At 44.3% G+C, this 23,822-nt stretch overlaps 1 protein-coding gene across 3 annotated transcripts in view; it reads left to right on the forward strand.

Annotated features, from left to right (window-relative positions):
* tmem260 (transmembrane protein 260) overlaps positions 1-23,603 on the forward strand; it is a 31,001-nt gene extending 7,398 nt beyond the window's left edge. The window contains exons 4-17 of one of the 3 annotated variants that reach the window (XR_003270610.1): positions 6,452-6,629; positions 6,725-6,838; positions 7,258-7,437; positions 7,516-7,556; positions 8,860-8,946; positions 10,003-10,111; positions 10,412-10,584; positions 11,857-12,028; positions 12,508-12,647; positions 13,220-13,396; positions 14,351-14,404; positions 14,675-14,759; positions 16,458-17,089; positions 22,143-23,603. Coding sequence is in view for 2 of the 3 variants with exons in the window: in XM_026151450.1 (XP_026007235.1) it covers positions 6,452-6,629; positions 6,725-6,838; positions 7,258-7,437; positions 7,516-7,556; positions 8,860-8,946; positions 10,003-10,111; positions 10,412-10,584; positions 11,857-12,028; positions 12,508-12,647; positions 13,220-13,396; positions 14,351-14,404; positions 14,675-14,759; positions 14,873-15,133 (1,771 nt within the window). In the remaining variant the exon portion in view is untranslated. Of the gene's footprint in view, positions 1-6,451; positions 6,630-6,724; positions 6,839-7,257; positions 7,438-7,515; positions 7,557-8,859; positions 8,947-10,002; positions 10,112-10,411; positions 10,585-11,856; positions 12,029-12,507; positions 12,648-13,219; positions 13,397-14,350; positions 14,405-14,674; positions 14,760-14,872; positions 21,986-22,142 lie in introns of those variants that run through there. The other 2 variants (XM_026151451.1, XM_026151450.1) reach the window with 2 other exon arrangements.
* The last annotated feature ends 219 nt before the right edge of the window (positions 23,604-23,822 follow it).

A 23,822-nucleotide genomic window follows, 5' to 3' on the forward strand; every position in this document is an offset into this window, starting at 1 on the left:
ATGCTGTCTGCTGATATTTGGCTCCTATTTTGCATGTTAACCGTAGCCCCAGTTTATAATCTCGGGGGATTTAGATCCAGTTGTGGATTATGGTCAAGTAAAAAGTCATTAAAAGGCTCTGCAACCCCCCTTACCCACAACCGCCAGCTAGGGTTGATGAGTGGTGAGGACTTCATCCAGAGCGCACAGTTACACCATATAAGCTCTTAAGTGTGAATGTATAATCTACGCTTCCAGTTTAGAGAAATAAGCATAAAAGGTTTTAGTCATTATCTGTTCAGGGCCTAGACTGGGATGAGCTATGAGGCTGTGGATCAGTTGGCACACTCAGGTTACTGGGGGGTTACTGGAGAGGGCAAAAGATGAGAGAACTGGGCGAGGGTTCCCGGATGGTCGAGACCTGCTTCTTGGTTTTGGCGTGCAGGGCATTTGTGTGATTTAACCCTGTCAACAATACTGGCATAAATGCCACGGCCATGCAGAGACCCTCTGTTCAGGCCTTTCCCTCAGATGAAATGCCAAAACTGACCAGCCGTTCATACCTGCTCTGCCCTTGTAGTGAGTGTGCTGTGTCCCAACATAATTAATTTCTTAAATGTCATTTGTTGTTTTTGTCCCTTTGTTGGCCCTCCTAAACAGTTTTTTTTGTAACTACTTCTCATTTTTTTGCTTTTCATTTGCTGGGAAATAGGCCGACCTCACCCTCCCAAACAAATTATTGCTTTGTGAAATTATGTTCAGATGGCAAAATATTTTGAAGTTAATACGGGTACTCGAAGTCAGTTTCTCTCAAATAATAAATGGTAAGACCTTGAAATTCATCTGGAATATACCCAACATAGTGAGCCTTTGATGTATCAATTTAAATTAGTCGGCCAGATTGCCGTGTTTAATGTGGGGGAATGTAAGTTGATAGGCTTGGAAGCCACTTCTCTCTCTTGCATAAGTTTAAATGTAGCAATTTAGCTTCCCTTTGATTTGTCAATTACAGTTTTCTTTGCTTGATCATATAGTTTGATGGCCGAATTGCATGTCTTGTTATGTTTTCACACCACGGCCTGACAAGCCTTTGAGGATGGTGGACGTAATGATAATTACTATCGATTGCACTTGGAGGTTCACAGAGAGAAACATTTGGCTGGTGGAATGCTAAAGGCCTCAGCTGTGAGTCTCTGGAGGAATGCGTAGCGGGATAATCCAGACAGCTCTGTATTTTGTGCTCTCTCGTTTCATAGTTTATCTGCTAAAGCTGCTCTGAATCTCTGCTACCTGAGAGGAATCTCTCTCCATTCCCCAGCTTATCCCGAGACACCGCGAGCAGACACGTTAGCGAGCTGACAGCCATCACAGCAGAAAAACCCCCCCAACTTCGCCCCGCTCAGTCATCAGCACTTTTCGGTTTGATCACATGATTACATAACAGGCCCGTTGAAGCACACCAAACGTGTCTGGCCTCCCTCTTTCCCCGGCGGCCCTCGAGAGAAAAACCGCACACCTGCGAAAGGCTCCCCTGCCAAGAGCTAGCCCATGTGGCACAGCTGACACCTCAGTGGACGGGAGGGTGGGCGTGGTGCCATCCCCTGCCGCATGCTGCATCCCCAGCTCCTTATAAGGACCTCCACCATATGGTCCCGATGGTGCTTTCTCTCCTTGCTCAGGTGGGTTGTTTTTCCAAAGGGGTGGGGTTGTGTGTGTCTTGTTGAGGTCGTGTCAGGAGCGACGTGTGGGGGAATTGTTTTTAGCAACCACTGATGTGGGTTTGTATCCAAAAAACAGCTGAACAGAGTTGTTTTATTGGGTAATGCTCTCACCTCTTCCTGTAGGTGGCAAGGATGCCCCTCCCTCTCACGTCTGCTACTCTTGGATAAAATCTTCAGCCCAAGTATCCATAGAGAATACACCCATTACTGTTATTTTTTGAAATTTATTTATGAAAATGCAGAAGACAATTTTAAGTTTGTCTGTTTAAAAGGCCTCAATCGCTGGACCTTTTGTTCCTATTCTGCAGTATCTCATCCGTCACATTGTAGTCCAACAGACCTCCTTTACTCCCACCCTCCTCAGCATGACCAATGGTTCCCCCAGGACTCATCCTCTAATACAGTTAAACAGATGTCTAATGAAGATGTTATTTCCTCATTACTGGCTACGGGATGGGGATAGAGCGGAGGAGGGAGGAGGGCTAGATAGACAGCAGAATACAGTACCAGTTTAATATTCCTTTTGCCCGTGGGCCCGAGATTGTGTCTGCTTCGGACGTCAATATTACATTCCTCACCCACCACAGGCAGTCTTAATAAGGCACCAGGCACAGAGACGGATCAGACTCGGCAATTACAATTCACCCAGAATTAGTTAATGGAATCTATACAGCAACATTTATGTATCACTGGTGTGTGCCTAATGACTTTGTTGGAAAAAAGCAGCAATAAAAAATGGCATTCAGTGAATTGCATAAACACGGGATTTTTCTAAATTGTTTTTTTTTTTTTTCACCCCCCTCTTCCTGTAATTTTTGTGTGTTGGGTGGAGATTAAGATGGCATTCTGGGAGAAATTGTCATGTCAGTGGCTGCATTGTTTGAACAGAATTGTGGTGATTAATTTTACACGCACTTGTAGCGCTGGAGCGCTTTCTTGGAGGAGGGGTGTCTGAGCGGCAGAGCCAGGACCCGTGTTTACCCTCCTTTCAGCGCAAACAGACAGCGTCTTCTTCATACACCGCACGGGGGAAGGAAAGATGGGGAAGTGCTTGGTTTGGAGACTTGATAGACTTTTTTTCCCCTCCTGAAACATACAGTGTGGACGTCAGTTAGAAATCAGATTTTCTCAGTTAGTTCTTATTGTAGTTTAAGATGAAATAATCAGGAAAAATATCATAAACAGCCATCATTCCAGTGGTCATTCCACCAGCTAGCAAAGTTAAAATATATATGATAGGTAATTATAATCAATATTTTATCTATTAAAGGGAAGTGAAAGGGTAACTGTATGGATGTCAGTGCTGCCATATTACTAATATCAACAGTAATATCACCATATAACACGATTGTTATGTTTCTGTTTAAATAACCATATAAAATAAATATAGCATTGCATACCTAAACAATTGTGCAGCTGATAGATGATGAATTTATAAAAATCACAACAACAATTACTCTCAAGCATGAATTAAGCTCTTGACTCTACATGTAATACTGCACATTGCATATTTTTTTTTAGATTTTAAACTCCAGTGTCGTGTTTTTTGAAGTGCATCTTTTGTTGATAACCCAGAAATCTACAAATCTTTCTGCTCTCATGTGACAAAAGAACTTAACCTATATGAACTCGAAACAGCAGAAATGTATAAAATCGTAAAACAGTTCGATCGTACTGTCATGATGTAATTCCTCTGAAAGAAAATTAACATTGGGTCATTTAGTAGTACTAAATCAAAGCCAATACTTTGATTTACTGACATCCCTTAATGTTTGTGTATCAGTTGCAGATTGGCTTTGAAACTTCAAAGCAATACATCATACCCCTGTCATATAATAGCTGCTAAATAGCCTGCCTGGTGTCCCGGCCAGAGGGGAGCCCTGGGGTGTTTGCTCGGGCCAGCTGGAAACCTCAGCCTCAGCCCGAGCAAGGCCACCCCCTCTCTCTCGGGCTTTTTACCCTCTTCAGGAATGTGTGATTGTTTTCCAGCACCGCTTAACCCAAACCACCACTCGGTTAGAGAACAGTGCGTTGTTGATCCGCGATGGCACAGCTGTGGTATTGTCTGTTCCCCGGGGTGGTGTGTAACAGCGGCTCTCTTAGCCAGCTCCATTGTGAAGCTTCATTCAGTGCAGAGTGCTGGTGTAGGTTTTTTGTGTGATGCTGTTTAGCGCAGACGGCCGATGCTGGCATGTCTCTGGCCCATACTGTAGAACCGAGTGTGTAAATGAGGCAGGTTCTCATTTTGACACTTCAAAGTGATTATACTGAGCCTTTATTGTGTCCTTGAAGGGGACATTGTCTCTCGTATCATTGTCATTTTTTTTTTTTATTTACCTTTAATCCTCCCTTTTCAGCCTGTGCTCCTCTTTCATATTATTCAAGTTGAATTATGGATAGTTTTTTTTACTTTATTTCAAAGTTTGTGTTTCGTTTCAGGCTTTAAGTATATTGGTCATTCCTTAATTACCCAAGTGATGACGCAGGCATTTTTTGGCAGGTTGGATCAGTTCAGGGTTGAATAGTCTCGTTGTCAGCCGTGTTATTCTCCTGCCACGTCCCAACCAGTCCATTGTCACTGAGCCACAACATTTCAGTACAGCGGCAGCATCCTGCACAGCACTGAGTCGTGATAACAGGGAACACGGCCACACTGGTGTCAAAATGTGTCCTGCTTTATCCGAGCGCCCTGGGAGCAGCCAGCCTGGAGAATGAGCTGTGGAGAGGCTGACTGGGACCCAGGTGGTCCCGCGCAGACAGACAGGTCATTTACAGGCTGCACTGTACACACATCACTGGCTTCTTACTGACTGACAAGCTCTAACAGAGAGATTTGTCAGGCACTCAGGGAGAATAAAGAAGTTCAGGAACAGAAGTGTGTGCCTGTGTGTGTGTCTTTGAATATGTGACGAGTGCTGGCTATCAGACGAGCTTCAGAAGGAGGAACAGACTTGGTGTAATAACCCCTTCTTTGGGACCCCCATGACTGCTCTGCACCCCGTGCCACCCCCAAACCAGCCCCCCGCTAGGTGCATGAGCTGTGGGTTAATTGTCATGTGAGGAGGTAAAATAATGGGTGCGGGAGGTCTCTGCACCTCAACAAAAGTCCCCATCTGCATCCCCCCACCCCCCTCTAGAAACGCCACCCTTCTTCATTTTTCCTTCAAGTTACAACTAATTCCTGGAGCGGTGCAGCGAGGAAGTCGGTGCTATCGCTTATTAAGACCCACTCCTAGACGCCACAACCCCCCAACCCCATTAAGTGCATGCGCACACACATACGTGTGCTCATTCAGCAGGCTTGCCTTACAGAGAACACAGAAAAAAATAGTGGAGAGTAGCAGAGAGAAAACCCAAGAATAAAAGGGGAAGTAGTCAGCAAGCTAAAGTTTTTTTTTTCCACCCTTCTCTCGCTCTCGCTCTCCTTTTTTTCCTGATTTACCGCGCTTTCCTCAGAAAGCTCCATTGTTCCCCTAGCCTAAGTCTCATCAGGCCTTTTGTGGCTGACTATCACAGCGGCAGGCAGAGAGCTGGAAATGTATAAATGGTATCATGCCTTGTGATTAATGGCGGTGCTTATGAGTCAGGTCTGATAACGGGCCTGCTCTCTACTCAATTTCAGATACCGTTAATGGAATCTGTCTTCTGCGATTGTAATGTGAGAGCGCCTAATTTGCTATGGAGCTTGAAGCTGTCACCGGCAAGGGATTGTGGGGTCATAAGGGACCTGGCAGCCGTTTGGCCTGCAGCTTGTATCTGCGGTGCTGAATAGAGCAGCTCTCTGCCTGTCAGTTAGCTGATAGGCTGATGAGGACTCTAAGCCACTCCACACAATGGCGGAAAGGGCCATACTGCCTGACTTTCCTAATTGTCGAGCCTGCTCATATTTCAGAGCCAGCATGCTGGGGACTGGGTTGCCTTTTTTTCCTTTTCTCTTCTTTCCCCTCTCTCTTCTTGAACTTTTTTCTTCCTTTTTCTATATTTCATCCTACATCCCGCACACTGTCTCACCCCTTTAATGCACACTTTTCTGCACTATTTTCCTTTTCTTTCCCTTCTCCCCATCATTTGTCGCCTCACTCTCTCTCCCCCTCTGTCTCTCAGTTTAGTAAGTGGTGGGTCTTAGCGTATGACAGATTATCCCAAGTTTGCTTCAATTACCGCAGAGGAGACGGAGACAGTACAGGAGAGGAGGAAGGGGAAAACTTTTGTGCACACATTATATTTAAGAAGCTGAGGATAAAGTGCTATCTCCACCACGGTGGTTTCTGTGCCAGTCTGTTCAAGATCAACCGGCTGCTCGAGAGGGACTTCTCATGATATGTGAATTACCCCAAATCACTGAGTGTTTTTCAAGGTCTTGTCCGAGAAGCAAACTTGGGTAGAAGGAAGATTATAATGGGTCCCCAAATTAGTTATAGGGAAGTGGTGGCTTTTTTGACAACAACATTTAAAATTTGTGTGAAGCTGCTGACTTTGTTATTTTCTCTCTGTTTTTTTTTCAGTGTGTCGTTGCAGTGCAGCTTAGATAAAAAAAAAAAAATTGAAAAAAGCAGTTTAAGTTCTGCAGCCTTTAGAAATACTGTTTTTGAGGTTCATTTTAATGCAGTCGTTTTAAACAACTGAAACATCCAGATGGTTAAATTAGTACAATAGTTAATTTAGTTGACCAGATTGTAATTAACTTCTTGTCATTGTCCTCCGATGCAGTCCTTTCTAAAGAGTAAAACCCTCTTCTTCTACACTTTCAGGTTGGCAGGTCCTGGTCCTGGAGCAGTGCTGGCTGGTGGGCTGTTCGCTGTGTCCAGACTCAGCTGGCAGTGGTCCATGGTGGCAGAGGTCTTCACCCTCAATAACCTTTTTATTGGCCTTCTCTTCTTCTTGACCGCCAGCTTCCGCTGTGCTGAAAATGCCACGCAGAGGAAGAAGGTAACTCAAAACACCACACAACAGATGCAACACACAGGTTATGTTTTATTCAATGTAAACGCACAATGCTGCACTGTTTTGGTTGTCCCTGTTAGATTGCACACTGGGGGGCATTATGCTGTGGCTTGGGGCTCTGTAACCAGCACACACTGGTGCTGTATGTGTTGGTCATCATTCCTTGGGTCCTTTACCGACTGTGCTCTCAAAAGGTAAGTCACAGGGTCTCTTTAAATAAAGAGAATTATAGATGGCAAAGAAGAAATAGGCTGTGTGCAGTTTTTTGACAGAAATAAAAAGACTTCAAAAACAAGATATTTTCCTCTCATATCCTCTTAAAAGCTGCTGTTTGTGAGGTGCAGCCAATCAGAGGGAAGTTGGTTTAAAGGGAGAGGAGCTAAAATGGCTTTAAGATAGATATAAATATGGATTGTTTTAAACTCTGAATTCTAAATATATGAAGCTGGAAATTAGCGCAACTTCAAAGTTACTGTTGGTCTAAGAAAAGAGGGGCTTTTAGGGCCAAACAAGGCTCTCCAGTCTTGTTGACACGCACACGTTCCATTTTACTTTCTTGCTCACGGTTTGGACAACATGAATTTAAGAACATCTTATCCTTGTATTTAAACAGGAGCTGTCTTTGCGTGGCCTTGTATCTCTGGGATTCTGTTTCCTCGCTGGCTTCCTGCCGTACATCTACCTGCCGATTTCATCCTACCTCAACACAGCCCGCTGGAGCTGGGGTGACCAGACCACCCTGTCGGGTCTGTTGACCCACCTGCTGCGAGCTGAATATGGCACATTCTGTCTGGTAAGTGTTGCTTGCCTCGCTGCATTTAAACAGACCCTGACCCTGTTGGCTTAGCTTACATTGATTTTTGTTTTGCAGGCAAAGACAGAAAGCTCGGTTAACCTGACCACAATGCTGCAGTAAGTAAACAGTCTTTCTGCTGTTTGCACGTGAAACTTCCTGGTCTGAATATCGTAAACGGCACAACAAGATGGTCATTTAATGCGTATAATGACCATCAGCTAAACTCACATCATCGTTTCCCAGAACAAAGTAACATCACTGAATTTCTAGTTTTTGTGGCCAAAGCAGCACATTTAGTCCGTCTCGCAGGAAACAGTATGTTTCTCATCCATAAACTGCCCAGCATGTTTGATTTAAGTATTTCATTTCTATTTAGACAGTAGGATCTAGGATGGAGAAGGGAGGAAAGTAGGTCGATTTGATCTGAGGCACAGTGAGGGCACGTTTGGGACTAGAGATGGAAGACCCAACTGCTCTTTGCGATGGTTCTGGTGATTTACACAGGTTTAGCCACATACACACGCACACCAAGCCATTATAAGGGCCCACAGTCATTTCTGCAGCCCATCTCTTCCCTTACTTTCCCCAGCAGCTTTTGTTCTTCCCATTCCACTCTCTCCCATCAAAGCAGAACTGAACCTGCTTAGAGGGCCAAATCACTGTGTTCTCTTTCTCCAGCAGTTTGAAATGATCACTCAGCTCTGGTGTTTAAGCGTGACAAGCTGTGATGACAGACATTGCAATAGAGCTTGAGAAATTGTATTTTTCCACTCTAGCACCTCCCCACCCCCTCCACCCCATTCCCTCCCTTGCTTCCCTCTGCTACCACAACCACAGTCATCCCATTCCTGGTATCTTTCTCCAGCTGACGGGATGGGGTGCGTGTGCGTCTTAAGACCCCCCACTACCAGCCCCCCCTCTGCCAAGCACCCACCCCTTTCCATCACCCCTGCTGCTTGATGGACAAGCACACCTTCAAGATGGGGAAGAGAGGCGAACATGACAGGCATGTCGCACTGGAGACGTAAACCCACTGGAATAACTGACACGCACACACACACACGAACACACGCTCATGAGCACATTCACACATAGTGTACATTGGGAGATATAGAGACTCAATAAGCTGTCAAATAGAGATGGGTATTAAGGAAGAGGCAGGAAACTATCTCTCCGCTCTGAGCAAGCGCTGTGTGACTGACAGGCGCTGTGAGGAGAGGATGGGGCTGTGGGGGGTGGATGACACAGTCATTCGTATCTGTCAATCCGATTGAAAGGAGGAGTGCACAGTCCAAGGAGTTTGTTTTGATAGGGGATGAAGGGCATTTAATAATTGGTGTCCTTGAGTTCAGTAGCAGGGAGGCTACTTGAGCTTGTCTTCGGTGTCCGTCATGTCTCTGTGTGTGTTTGTGTGTGCAGGGCTCAGTTGGACCACTCCCTGGCAGAACTTTCACTTCCTGTCTTGGTACTGGCAGGAATGGGCTTTGCGCTCTCCTCATTGGACAGGTAAGGATGAGTTGGATGCCAGCGTGCAACACACCAAACTCTGTCACGCACATCTCAGCACCCACTTCAACTACAAAAATCTAATCCCCTGGAGTAAAAGACGGGGAACAAAACCACTGACAAAATGCTGATCTTAGAAAAAAAGAATACAAAACAACACTGAGGCACCTAACTGTCAAACTGTCACGACGCTCCACATTCAGATCAAGAGGATTTGATGTGTATTTTGGATTTTCAAAATCATGTTTGTGTGTACAAGTAAATCACTGCCTGTATGCATCTATATGTGGCAGCGTGATCCTGTAATTCATTACAGGAGAGCCTTTGCTGGGATCTGTTGGGTGGAGCTGATAAAGCCCCAGTAATGCCCCAAAGCCCCGCAGGGCACAAGCTATTCCCCTTCTCCCAAGGTGCACTTCAATAAACTTGGCTACATACACAGACAGATGATGAAGAAGAGGAAGGTCGTCTAATAGATTGCCCAAAGGAAACCCGGCGAATGCTTATTTGCCCCATGTTAAAGTGTAAGGTTATAAATATGATTTCATTTGCTTTTTAGCTATGGTGCTTGTAAGTAAGGAAAACGTAAATCAAGAAAAGCTTGAGTGATTATAAGTGTCCGGCTGACGGAGATCAGCAAATCAGTTTGTTGGCAGGAAACCTGAAAGCTTGTCTCTTCAGGTTCGGACGATGGCTTATTTTTTTGCCACGAGGGGAAATTTTTTCTTTTTGGTGTATAAGAACGTTTTACAGCTGTACTGTAATGAGTTTGTGATTCAGCGGTTGGCATCGGCTCATTATGACTCAGTCTGCATTAGAAAATCAATCATGAACCTCTTAGCTTGCTGGCAGATACGTTTTCTCTCAGGCTTGTGATCCCCGTCCGTGCATTAATATTCTTACAGACTTATTCAAAACAAATATATTTTTACAGAGTAAATAGACAAAGTGATACATTAGACTAAAAATATGGAAATGGCAGACTGTGCATGCAGAAAAAAAAGGAAAGCTGGTTAAATATTTGTGCGCTGAATAACCCGAGGTGTCCCGTCCTAGGAGGTGTCGCTCAGTGTCCTGGCTGTTAACTGTCATGCTGGTGGTCTACTCGCTGTTTTTTGCATGGAGAGCCAACCTGGACATTAGCAGACCCTTACTGCTCGGAGTGGTGAGCTATAAGACTTTTATGTTCTCAGACATCTTTTCTCATATCATAGCTGAAGCATCACACCTTGTGCTCAGCATTGAATTACAAGTTTGTCTCAGTTTTCAATATTCTGAAATAAAACCACAGTGACAGCAGCGTACTGTATGTTGATGCTGATCCTGGTCCAACGGTAAAGCAAACCCAGAAAAAAACAAAGCAAAAAAAACTACAGAAAACACTTATTTGCCTCTGTGTGTGTCTGTGTCTGTGTGTGTGTGTGTGTGTGTGTGTGGTATACACTTGCATGGTCACTTCCTGCAGGTTGAGCGTTTCTGGCTCCAGAGCGATGCTGCAGTGTGTGTGCTGGCAGGCCTCGGCTTGAGCTGGACTCTAGCTGGGCTGGAGAGGAGGCTGGGCTATGGGGGGTTGTGGAAGACCACAGGCTGGGTCTTCACTGCAGCTCTGCTGGCACATATGGTGCACACCAATCACAGGTGACTATTGCACACGCTAACAGTAACAAGCTTGCTGTTGTTTGGTGTGATGAAAATCTGCAGTGCTGTCGATACACAGTCAGGAATTACTGTGGTGTGCAACAGTGGTTTTCATTGCACAAGTCTAAAATGGTAGATTTCAAGCAACGAGTTTAAAATGCTGACTTTAAATTTGAAGATTTGTTGTGTTGTTGCAGTTAGACTCATTTTGGCCCCGGCCTCAGAATTGCACTGCATGTGAATGAAGACACTACCAAAGGAACGCAAAGGCAGAACTTTAAATGTATTCTCATTGTTTAATTTAAAAATCCAGCGCTCCGAACTTTAACTCCTTACAAAATCCTTACAGTTCCATTTCCACTGTTGTATATTTGCAGTAAAAGGGCTGAGTTAGGGCTTTGTAACGTCTGAATTTGGAGACAATTAGAAAACTAATTCTTAACAGCAAAGATTTTGATCACAGTGGACATAATTATTGTAGCTGCATTGTTTTTTTCTTCTACAGGCTATTAGTGATTTCAGGCTCTAATAGTGTTTTTGTGTCCGACTGCTCGAGTCTTACGGTTTCTTTTCAGATACTCTGCAATCCATGTATCTGTCAATTTAATGTTTTTACATTATTCATGTTGCAGTAACTACACTGAACCCAAATGCATATGAAGAATGAAGTTAAATACTTCTGCTTTGTAAACTTTAAATGATGTAAAAACTCCCCTCTTCTAGCTCCTTCTAAAATCCCCATGCACAGTTTTTCCTGAGTCAACCTGATTTGTTTCTCTTTTGCTTCTCTGCGCTTCATACTGCAGGTCTGAACTCCACATGTCAGGTTTTTCTCTGCTCACCCCATGGTAGGGGCTAAAGAGAGGCACGGTTAGCACATAGATTCTACTCTCAGAGCTCAGTCTGAGATGTTAGCTGTCCGAGAAGGCAGATTACACCAGCGTAGCGCTGGGGAGTGCCAGACAGCCATCACTGAGCGGCTTTGATCAAGGGGAGAGCATGGCCTGTGCTGTCAGACCCATCACACCTGTCTCCCCACGATTAGATAGGCAGCTAGAGTGAGGGGAAGGGGCGGGGGCACTGACAACTTACCCTCAGAGCACCTTGAAAGCGTACCTACAGACACTCACATATACACTGCTGCACACATCTCACACACACTTCTGAGCAGGGGTAAAGATGTGTTTAACCATTTTTAAAATGGGAGAAAATGCAACTTCTGTTTTGATGCTAGTGTAGAGTAATTGCTTGCATATGTGCTGATGATCTTAGGGAGTGTGATCAGAGTGGGAACACTGTGGTGGAGAGGTTCGGCAGGGAGCTTCTGGCCTCCTTCTCCAAAGACTCAATCATCCTGACCAGAGGAGATCTGCCTGGAAATTCTCTGCGATACCTGCACTACTGCCAGGGCGTACGGCCTGATGTACGCCTGGTTGATCAGGAGGTCAGGAGGTTTTCCCTGTTCCCTGTATTGAAAAGATTTTTCCTTCATAATATAAGTTAAGGAATTTTATTTATGACGAAATTGTTTTGTCTTATTTTTCTTGTCCATTAAAACCGCACTATATTCAAAAGAGATTTAAAAAATAAAGGACAAAATGTGAATGAAGTGTGATTTCTCATGATAATATAATGTTTTACATATTTTGGCAAAATGTAAAAATCAGCTTTGTGGTAACTGAAAGAAATTCATTGAAAATCATAAATTAGACCCTTAAGTCAGCAAGTAGAGGCCTTATAAATTGGTTGTGTTGTCTTATATACTTATTAGTTTGTATATGTTATCACTATGATTCATCAGTTGCTTTAAGATATAATGCCACAAAAATCCCTTTAAACTAATTGCACTGATGATTGTTTAACTGATAATCGACTGGTTATAAATATTTCTCTGGGATTGGTGGTGCTCTTTGTTCTCACTAGATGATGACATATGCTTGGTATGTGGCCAAGCTGGCACAGCACCACCCTGGGATCCACTTTCCCGGCCGCTGGTGGGACCCGGTCAACCCCGAGGAGAAAGGCACCTTCAGTCTCGATCAATTTCTGTCCTGCAACACGCAGTGAGTGTCTCAGACACATGAAAAGAGCAGAGGGGGAATAAAAGGATGTTAAATGGAAAGAGAGAGAGAGTGAGTGAATTGGGAGGGCAACAATGAACAAGTGGGTGATCTAATGAGGCAGAGATCAGCAGAATGGTCGACACAGTGCAAGCACAAGATAAGCCCACAGAACTGTTGAGGCCATAAAAGGAGTCTGATGAACTACAAAAGTCAGCTAATCTACTTGATTTGGTTAAACGGTCTCTGGTGGACTTGCTGCTGCTCCCATGATTCACTCCTTCAGGAGGAACTGAGATCCAGAAATTGGATAGTGCCTTGTTAATACCAAGCCCACCAGGGGGCAGTGTTTGCCAGGCCAACATATATGTATCTCTGTGGGGGCAACACTGACCTGCGGGATTAACCCTCGGGGTCTGTGAGAAGCGCAGGGCTGATGGGAACCTAGAAGGTGCTGGGATGTGAGGAAATTTCTGTCTCCATGTTGTCACTGTGTGTGTAATTATAAACAGCTACCCGGAGATAAAAACTGAGGGCACGCCTCTATTTAAGAGTTTGTCTCTGTTTTTCTGCAGGAGGGATGTGTTTGCCTGCATCGGGCTTCCTGATGGAGACCTGAGCTGGGAACACAGTTATTCCCGCTGGCCCCTGGGTGTGTGTGACTACTTAGCGCCCGTTCAGAAGCAGTTTCACCCTGAAGAGTGGGCTCATCGTACACGCAATATCTATAACTGGAGTGATCCACACAACAGGTTAACAGTTAACTCTTACCTTCATGCGTATTTCAGCCTGGATTATACTATTAAAATAATTTATATTTAGATTGGTGTTGGGGATGTCATGTTATCCTCATTGCTCTGAAATTCAACCTAACCTGTTAAATGTTTTTAGAAAAGTTAGATCTCTTTGATCTTCATTTGAATTTTCATAACATTTCAGCGTCGCTGATTTTTAAATGGTTAAAAATTAGCATGGTTTAATTTTTAAGGTCTGCTGTTGGCCAAGAAAATAAACAAATCCTTTGGAGTGAAAAGAAAAAATCTCAGTGCTCACTTTTCTCTCTGTGGTCTTCAGTCGTCCCTCCACAGACTCCACAGAACGTCCCTCAGTGGGCTTGTCCTCTGTTCTCCATGCTGTGATCCAGCTCTTTGTGAATTTTACCAGAGCAAGACATTAGGCCCTTAGCCATCTGAAATGAGACTGAAGATGAAAAATAATGAGTTTCTTATTGCGTTTTGTCAATAACTGTGTCAAAAGTGGAATTAGTCAAAGCTCCATATTTTGTTGCTGTTGCCAGGAGCCCTTCATTCACTCAGATATCCACGGCTGAATACTGTGACATTATTTCCCGCACCCTCACGACAAGCGTGTCTGCCGATGCCCACAAGCCAAATATTAGCTCGGAAACCCTGCTAAAATATTCTTTTGAAGAAGAGGTCAAGTGTTTACAGTCAACAAAGTGGGGAAAAAAAGGCAGATGTGGTTTTACTCCATGTCTAATGTGCTAGCTGGTATTGTTGCTCAGTCACTTAATGTTTATGCAGCAAACATTGATGTTTAGTGTATCAAAACCTGCACAGCCAAGTGGAACAATATATTCACATAAATAATCATTTATAGTTAGTGGAACTGTGAATAAGCCAGCGCGGTGCCTGAAGGTTGTATTAGATAAAGAAATGATTTTTTTTCTCCCCATGTATGAACAGTTTCCATCCTGTATCCTGGGAGCGTGTTGCTAATGAAGAGATGTGGCAAGCCAGGTATGCTGAATGCTTTACAGCGGATGCTAGTTTTCTTGTTTGAAGTGGATGTATACTTTCGAGCATAAATAAAAAGATGTGTCACGATGCATATTGCCCCACCAGAACATCTCCATAAACCAGTCTTGTGTGGTAAAACATCTACACGTACAATGTATTTGGTGCCGGCATCTACATAAATCACTCCATTGGAGTGGTGCGTCTGAGAGTGTAGATCTGCATGGCTCATCCATCCAGCACTTAGCCCTGAGCCTGCGTGCTTTGTTTCAGGATGAAGACGGCTTTCTTTCTGTTTGACCTGGCTGAAAGGATGCAGGGAGAGGGGAAAGCTCGCCTCTTTGAGCTGTCTTACACTGTGAGTCTGACCCCCACCTGCAAACACTTTACCACAGTAGGGCAGATTAAAATGCATCAGGAAAAGCATGAATGTTTTTATGTTTATCTCTGTTTTTTTTAATTGCCGGGAAGCTATATAAGGAGATTGTTGAGGCCCACTCCGACTATCCTCCAAACTGGGACAAGAACCTGGCTCTGGCTTGCGAGAGGCTGCTCCGCTCCGGTCACAGGGGTTACAGTGCAGACAGCCTACTGACCTGCAGTGTCCAGCACTTCAGTCTTTACTTAGAGAAGGATCCCACTGATCCCCAGGCACCCGCCATCCGCTCAGCCATTACTCACCTGCTCCAAGAGAGAGACAGATTCCGACAGAGCCGGAGGCAAACCCCATAAGATCCACGGAGCTGGAACAATGGAAATTATGGCTGAGCCAATGTGCCTCTTTGTGTGGTTTTAAGGTGACGCTCTATGTGGATCAAGACTGGTGCACTGGTGTTAAGTTTGGCTAAATGTACTGTGCCAAATTGGACTTGTATGTCAGAATTTGAAATGAAGGGAAATGCTGGTGGATAAGTTCTTGTTTGAAGTTACCAAACAGAGCTAACACTGTGCTACGTCTCATTTGATGAATGTTTACAGTTGACCAGCGGCAGGGCATGACTTTAGGAAGCCCTGCCTGACCTCAATCAAGCTCTGCACGCTTCTCTTAAAGTCACCCATTCAATTGCTTTATCGTTACATCTCGTTCTCCCCCCCCCCTTTTTTTTTTCCTATTCTGCTCTCAGAGCTTTTAACGTGCTGATTATTCTGCCTCAGCCTCTGCTCTACTTCTTTTTCTCACATTAGGATGGCAAGACCGAGATTGAGGGAAACCCAATTTGGGGGCAGAAATGGGGGATTAGAGCGGCTGTTTAATCTAGGACAGACTTGTGCTGTGCCACGCAGCCTCACTCCACATCAGTGGCAGCCCTACACACCCACCCACCCTTCTATCCTTCCATCAGTCTATCTTAGATGGTCCTTTAAATGTTTAAAACTAATGGATTCGATGAGTGCTTTTTTACCCCCCCTCTCTTCCTTCCTAACATGAGGGCGGTAATCCCTCTTGGATTTAAATGAAATGTGAAATGTCACAATGCCAGGGACCCTTTTAGAGGTGCGTTCGTGCGTGTGCCCATGTGGGCATCTATGTTGATTTGGGTCTGCATGTGTGTGAGAACATGCTTAAATCTCCACTCAGCCCCCTCTCCTTGCCAGAATTGCTCATAAACCTATTCGATAAACAGATCGGCACACTGAAAAGCAAAATGCTTTGATCATTAGAGAGACACAAAGTCATGGAAAGTTCACGGACAAACGCAGATACGCAAGATTTTCAATACTCGACTCACAGAAAAATGGAATCTCAGGTCTGTGAATGTTGGGAAGAGGTGCCGTCAAACTTAGTCTGACTGGACCGGGGTTGTTTGAAGAACACCCCTGAAGTACGCCCTTGTATCTGACGCATCAGTTACACACTGTTTTTAAAAATGTTAGTGTTGATGTTAATGAACCTCGTGCCATGAAATTTGTTGTGCAGAGGTCAAATCAGCATTTTGCCATAAGCTTTATAAAACGTTTCCGAAGAAGCCTGCTGTTTGAGATACCAGCGGAAAGCGAGGGACAGTGAGTGCATGTGCAGTTTTCTCCGAATGTAATCTGCCCTCTGTGTTCGCAGGCCTGGTTAGCGGCTGTCAGCTGGCTGGATGATGAGGTTCGACCTGCTGTAGCGCAGATGGTTTGGTTTCACATAAAAACAAGGGGGAAACTGTCATTCTGCTTTCTACAGATTAAAATATTTCAATAAAGATTTTTTTACGTATTTTTGTGCTCTGTTCTCAAATGTAGTATTTTTGATCAAAAATGTTATCATATTTGTTGTTTTGACATTGCAGGCAAATTAATAATGCGAGTTTAAATCGTGTTTTTTAACTTCACTTGACTGTATTGGTGTAGTTTAATGTTTACATCAGTTATCTGCTGCCACATGGCTCATCCCCTCTTATTTTTACCTTACTTTCCTTTTATCATCCCCCTCTTGTCACCCACCCTCCCCGCCTCCCACCCCCTCTCACTCTGTCTTTCCGTAACCCCTCTGTTCCTCTTCTCTCCCGTTTCTGAGAGTCACTTGCCCACCCTAAATCAGCAAGCTGCCGAGGATTGTGGGAACCCATGGAATCGCCGTGACCAGGGATGCAGGCAGGGAGCCACGGCAACGCTGGAATGTGGGGCGTCTGAGGAGATAAGAGCTGTGAGCCCAGCCAGGGAGAGGCGCGAAGTGGGGGAGGACGCAGAGGCAGAGTGAGGAGGGTGAGACAGAAACAGGGAGAGCAGCAAGTCTGTGAATGGGGAAACAGAAACACAACGCCATAAACAGCCAGAGAGCAAGACAGAGTGAGACAGAGAAAGAGGGGCGGGGGACTTAGGGGGGCACACACTGGAGATGGGAAGCCAGCCTTATTCCTCTTTGCATTTCATTTACATCCCTGGCCGTATCGACCAATCGGATTGGGAGCAAAGCCCAGGGCTTAGGAGGGGAATAAAAAGACAAAATGCCTTTGCTGCTCTCATCCCTCCCTGATAATACCCCTTCTGTTTTTCTTTTCTCCTTTTCTCTCGTCTATAAGTAGATACTGTCCGAAATGCCAGCGGAAAAGCGACACCTCCGCTTGCTGTGTATCTCAGATAGACCGAGCGGGAGCAGGGGCTGAAAAGACAGCTTTAGCAACTGGGCCTATCTCCACTCCTCTCTCTGGCTGGATGGGAGCTTGGAGTGGAAGGAGGCGGAGGGCTGGGGTGTGTTGGTTAGTGTTTGGGAAGAGAATAGAGGGTGTGAGAGGCATGATATACTGAGCTGGCCACAGATTTTGCAAAATCTTACACTCTGAAAAACTTTGCCTTCAGATCCCTTTCTTAAGCATGAGAAACCTGTGTCAAGGATGTTTACCAGGTGCCACCCATCCTTGTAAAGGTTGCCAATGCCTTTTACCAAAGTCTGCACATATTTGTTAGCTTAACATTGCTGTCCCATGCAAAAAGAAATGGTTTTTTTTCCTCCTAAGACTCGTATGTTTCATTTCATACTATGATTTAGTCATGAAAGTGACTTATTCAGGTACAGTACTGTCCAAGTCCTGAGCAGTTTATTGAAACATGCAAGCGTACATGGAGATACAGTATATGAGGTAAAAACAGTTTGTACATTTCTAACAAGCTTGAAAGTCGATATTTGGTATGACCACTTTTATTCTTCAACACAGCCTGAACTCTCGTAGGCAAGCTTTCTTGTATTTTCTTTAAGTTGTCTTTAGTAATATTTCTCTGGATGCTGTCTGCCTTTTCTTCTGTCAAAATGATCCAACACTCCTTTGGTAACATTGAGGTGCAGGCTCTGGGGAGGCCAGGCTTGCATTCATCCCTCCACTACTGATTTCCAGTCCTGTTCTTGTCTAAGTTGGAATACCTCAGTTTTTTTCACCCTGCTTCCCTTCCACAAGAAGGAATTCTTAACAGCCACTGAGACCTTTTCTGATGAGCCTTTAGTTAGGCAGTAGATGGTTTTGAGGCCCGCCACTTCTTCTGTCCTCTATTCATCGAGTTTCCTCAGTTTTTTTGTGACACATTGCACACCATGCCAAAAGACAGTACTGTATGTATCAAGTAAACATGTATGAGAAAATGTAAAAAAGCTGACTTAAAGCAGATAAACAGTTCTCACTTTTGTCTAAGTGTAAGGAGGTGCTGAGTTTGGACCCATGCAGTGCCTCTGTGTGCACTGGACTCTACCACAAAAGTCATTCTAAATCTCAAGAGTTTCACTTCCTTCATGCAAATGTATTCAAAAAACAACATTTGCCTGCAGGTTTGTCTGAAACACCAACTCCTGTGAGCAGGCACACTGTAACCTTAAACTTCTCTCAGAGGTAGCACTACTGTTATCTTAGCTAAATTAACTGCTCTCCTGAATGTGTATTGCGTAGAATTAGGCCCATTAACATCAGTCTATGTTGACATCATGATTGACTTTTCTCAGGTTTCCGTTTGCCATCACTCTTGATTTGTGTTTCCACAGTGTGTGGCGGCCAGTGTTTGCATGTCAGGTGCAGCATGTGTGCAAGTTTATTTGTACAGGTGTTTGTAGTGCCCTGCATTGTGTTACTGTTTGTATGTTGTATTTGCAAGTTTCTTTACTGTGTTTAAAAAAAACTGACATTGTCTTCCTGCTCATGTCTTTGTGTGGTTGCACCTATACCGTTGTACTGCAGCTGGATCCTGCACTGCCAATGCTGCCTACGTATAAATAGTGCTTATTGAAATTTACTGTTTGAGAGATGAGTTTATCTCACTTGGGGTTTGTGGCACAGCTGTTAGAGAAAGAGAGGGTCCGTTACCTGCCTGCACCAAAAACCTGTGAGTGATCAGGTCACATTAGGACCCTGTGTGGACCCCCCTGCAGCTTCACAGCATCCTGGTCCTCTTTAGCCCACACAGCCTCCTCCCAATAGTAAATCAAACCAAACAATAGAGGAAGATATCCGAGGGATTAGAGGTCAGAGGGTTGGGGAATACAACATCTCTATTTCCAGGATCAATTTTCAACCGCTTGGTAATCTCTGCCCCCAGGCTCCATATACCTCCAGTGGTCTCTCTGGCGGGGAGGTGGCATTGCCAGGCTGTTGGAGTTGGTACTCCAGCTGGGTGTGCGTGGTTGATAGGATAGCGGGAGATGAGGTTGTAGGTTGATGGTGTAGATGGACAGGAGAGCAGAGGGATGAGTAACAATAGGTCCCTCCCCTGTATCCAAACCGTACCTTAATCCTCACGGATAAAAGTGTAAATGTACGGTGTGTACGATCATACGCTCGTGACATTTTAGCAGATGAAAAACGTTCGGCGTGTGTCTGTGTGCTTCCTGTGTGTGCACGTGTCCACAAAGTTTGTTTTAATCTGCAAATTTGTAAATGTGAAATAACTTTGAGTTCTTTCGAGCAGGCTGAATATTATCCCCAAGTTCCCGTTGTTATCTTGTGTACACACATTTGTTTATTTGATACAGCCCCGCTCCACTACAGCACTTCTGTATATCAAAGACAGCAGTGCGGAGCGTAATTGAAAATGGCTACCGTGGAGAAAGGTCTCTCTGCTTTGACTGAGAAGAGGCAGGAAAAAGCCTCATTCTCCGCTCCCTTCTTAGATCTATTTAAATAATTGAGGAGTAAACTGACAAATTAGGCACCTTTATGGACGCCCCTGGGCTCTCTCTGGGGTCCTTCACTTTTCCCAGTACAAGAGAGCGCCACTAGGCACTGGATAATATCTCAGTGTGCTTTGAGAAGAAGGGGGGTAGTGGGCCAGGAGGGGTTTCGCCAATCAAGCGGGCCACACTTCCTCCCCCAGGTTCTAATTTTGTGCCACATTAAAGAGCTCGGCCTCCATTTAGGACACAGAGAGGCATTTTCATAATTTGCCGGGTCTCTCGACTAGCTCGGGGTGCCTTTTTTCCTCTCTCTTGCCTCTCTTTCCCTCACTCTGTATCTGAATGGAAGGCCCGGGGAGGAAGAGGGGTAATTCATTCGTTTCCTTTCAACCAACCAGCTTCAGTTCTGCATAATGTTGCTGCTAGGTGTGTACGGAAGCTAATATTTATCTCTTTAATAATTCCCCATTAGACCTGAATATTATTTGCCACATAAAGCCTACACTGCTTATTGTGGGGTGTACATTGAAACGGTGGCATTTGTGCATTGCAGCTGTGACCATTGATTAAATATGTGTACTGTACACCCAACACGTAATCTAGGTTAAAGTTGTTTTAATTCTTCTTGCTGACACCATCCATTCATGCAGCTGCAGCATGTGTAAGCATTGATTCATATGTGATTGGTCACATAATTCACAGTCTCAGGGGGCATTTCATCGCTGACAGACAAGCTAATCTGAAATCCCCCAATTTACAAATGAAAATCCCACCATCCAATTGAGCTAATAGAGGGACTTGAATGGGATAATAAGATGTGGTGTAATACTGTGTAAAAAGCCTGTAATGTTGTGTTGGTGTAAGAGCCTGTGTGACTGGATGTTTGACTGTTTGCAGTGATTATAGGGGCCTCCGGGCCTGGCGACGGCTCCGTGGCTGGGACAGGGAGCTTCTCCCTGGGCAAGGAGATACGCCTGTCTGCCCCTTCTGCTGGAGCTACAGGGACCAGGATGTCATGAGGGAGAGTGCTCCCTGTGAGCTCTCTCTCTCTCTCTGTTTTGCTTTCTGTCTCTTTCTGTACCTCTCTCTCTCTCTTCCTCTCGTTCTCGGTCTGTACTATTGCAGTGCTTGCAGATGTGCACAAACAAGGGAGGATTAAAGCAAAACGAATCTAAACAGACAAATGGAATTAGAATGATGGGTGTCGGTGGGCTGGTTCACAGTGATAAACATAATGATGCTCTGTATGTATGTGTGTGTGTGAGTGTGTGTGTGTGTGTGTTCCTGTGTCTGGGGGATTATCAGTAGTTAGGTGTGTGGTGTGTATGGCTGGGTGACTGCTTCTGGGTGTCTTTGTGTGTTTGCCTATCCGTCTATGTTTTTGTAATTATGTGTGTGTATATTTACTCTGTCTATAGTTGTGTGTTTGATAAATTAGTTATTCCATATTGCCTCACAAAAACAAGTCTCTCCGTGCCCTCTGCATGTGTGTGGGTATGTTTCTCTGTTTTCCTTTCTGTTAGGGTCACATTTCTTTCTCGTCTTCCTCTGTGTTTCTGTTTGTGCAGCGGACACTTTTGCCTGTGTGTACTTAGTGGTCACCGAACTCAGTACTGACCTGCAACTTGAATATCATAAGGCACTATTTGCCGCAGTGGAATATGGAAGTGTAAAGCTGACCACTGCTCTGCTGTTTATGTGCAGTTGTGTTGTGTTCTTCTGTTCTGCCAGCAGTCTGTGCGTTTATGTGGTGTTGAGGTCAGGGGTGTGGAGGAACCAGCAGGGGGGCAGTGATCAACAGTCTGGGGCTCCCCTGCAGAGGGGCTCTGGGATTAGGGCTAAACCCTGTCCTGCCAGATGGGCACAACACATCCCCACATCACATACAAGCACCAGCACCTTTAGGACTGCTTTTGCCCTGCCCCCTTTCTCTGTGGAAACTGACTTAAACCCGAGGTAAAAAAGAGAGACAAAAAAGCAAACTGATATGCTTACACACTTTTTAAAAAATCCAGTCTGTGCAGTATAGATATGTATTTTTTGTTTGTTTGAGGAATACCAATTTCTCCACTGATTGAATTTTCAAATTTGGTGCATGAGGGTTTTGTTACACTGACATAGCAGGAAAAACGAGGCCGTGACATGTTGTCCATCGTTTCTTCTCAGGACCTCACAGAAACGCGGCAGAGGAGACGACTGAGATGAGGCACGCTTCAAAGTGTCAGGTAGTGGACAGTATGGCCAGTCAGCAGGTTTCAAGGGCATCAGAAATGAAACTTACAGGTTGTTTTGATGTGCTGTATTTTAGAGCCACAGGCTACACTGAAATGATAAAGTGTGTCTGTGTGTGTGGTAAGGTCTGTAAGTGTGTAGATTGGTGGCTCAGGCATCAGCAGTGGGTTGATTGCTTCCTGCTTGACTGTTATCAGGCACAACTGGCACTAAATAGCATTTATAATATTGAATGCATTCCCATAAATCTATAAAATTATTAGCTTTTTATGCATTGGCTCATCGACTTTATGAAAAATCTTGCTGTTTTCTGTTTCGTTACAATTCCTTCTTAAACTCGTAGCGACCTATGAGTCCATCAATCGCAAGTGGATAACTTGACATTTGCACGAACCTCCGGTGCTTTGTGATAACAGCCCACCTGTAACTATTATCCACTGGTTCCCCAGCATGACTTAGGAAATCATCTCTGCATTACTAGAAAGCAGATTACATGAGACAAGTGTACAAACAAATAAAAGATTACAGGCTGTGAACATGTTTCAGTCTAATTCCCTTTCAACAAGCTGTGCTCAGCACAATGCTTTTCTCTCCCCAAGCTAAATTTGGATTTCCCTGTTGATGTGAAGGCCTGCTGGCCAGCCATGTCTTCCACCAAGAGCACAACCTCTGTAATGACAATGTTCCACAAGACTGGCCTGTCTCCTCTGCTGGTATTAGTTAGGCTTTGGAGTTCAAGTGACTACAGGGTTTAAACATGGATTTTTTTTAAAAAAAAAGAGGGGAAGAAAGACTCGCTGTTGTTCTTGAAAAGCTGTGTTTATCCAGGATTAGAGACACCAACATGTTAATAATTGTTTCTCACAGAACTGCAAAGAAGCACTTTCCTGTAATCCCCTAATCAGGCATTACACCTCTGAGCGAAGCCACAACGCAGGCGCGTGGTGTCTGTGACGCAGCACGCCTACGCTGTGTCGTACACCCACATCTTCCCCAAACCACACCCACTTTGTACAAAAGCACCTGCTCTAGTTTTCCTTTTGTAATCTACACTTCCTGCATTCACCTCATCTGCTCAACGCTGTAGATCAGTTGGGACGATAATAAATGTTTTCACTTTTATAGTTTTTTTTCTTTGTTATGAAGCATCTGCTGTGGATGTATCAGAAAGTTCTGCACGTGTCTTTCATTCATTTTTAACTATAACAGTCTGGTGTTGTTTGAACATAACATTTATTAAAGCACAATACTTCTGCTCCACTAGGTTTCAGAAATATATATTCTGACTTCTACTTTGCTACATTTACAGCCAGAATTGCTGCTCACTGGTATAAGTTTAGCAATTTAGCTATTTTAATGAAAATGATAATTACACATATACATCATCCTATCTATAATAATTGGATCATATAATGATATATGATATGCCAATGCAAAAATCAGTTACTTTTGGTATTTATAGTTAAATTGTGTGCTTGAGTAAGGATCACAGTAATTATTTATGTTTATGTTTATGGTAGCGTTTGCCTGCGTACGTGTCAGTTTGTTCAGTTTTCAGTGAATTATGATTTAAACTTTCCATTAAAATTTGGCTTAAATCCACTCAGGCCTTCA

The sequence above is a fragment of the Astatotilapia calliptera genome, chromosome 19 (assembly GCF_900246225.1).
Source record: "Astatotilapia calliptera chromosome 19, fAstCal1.2, whole genome shotgun sequence".
Lineage (NCBI taxonomy): Eukaryota > Metazoa > Chordata > Actinopteri > Cichliformes > Cichlidae > Astatotilapia > Astatotilapia calliptera.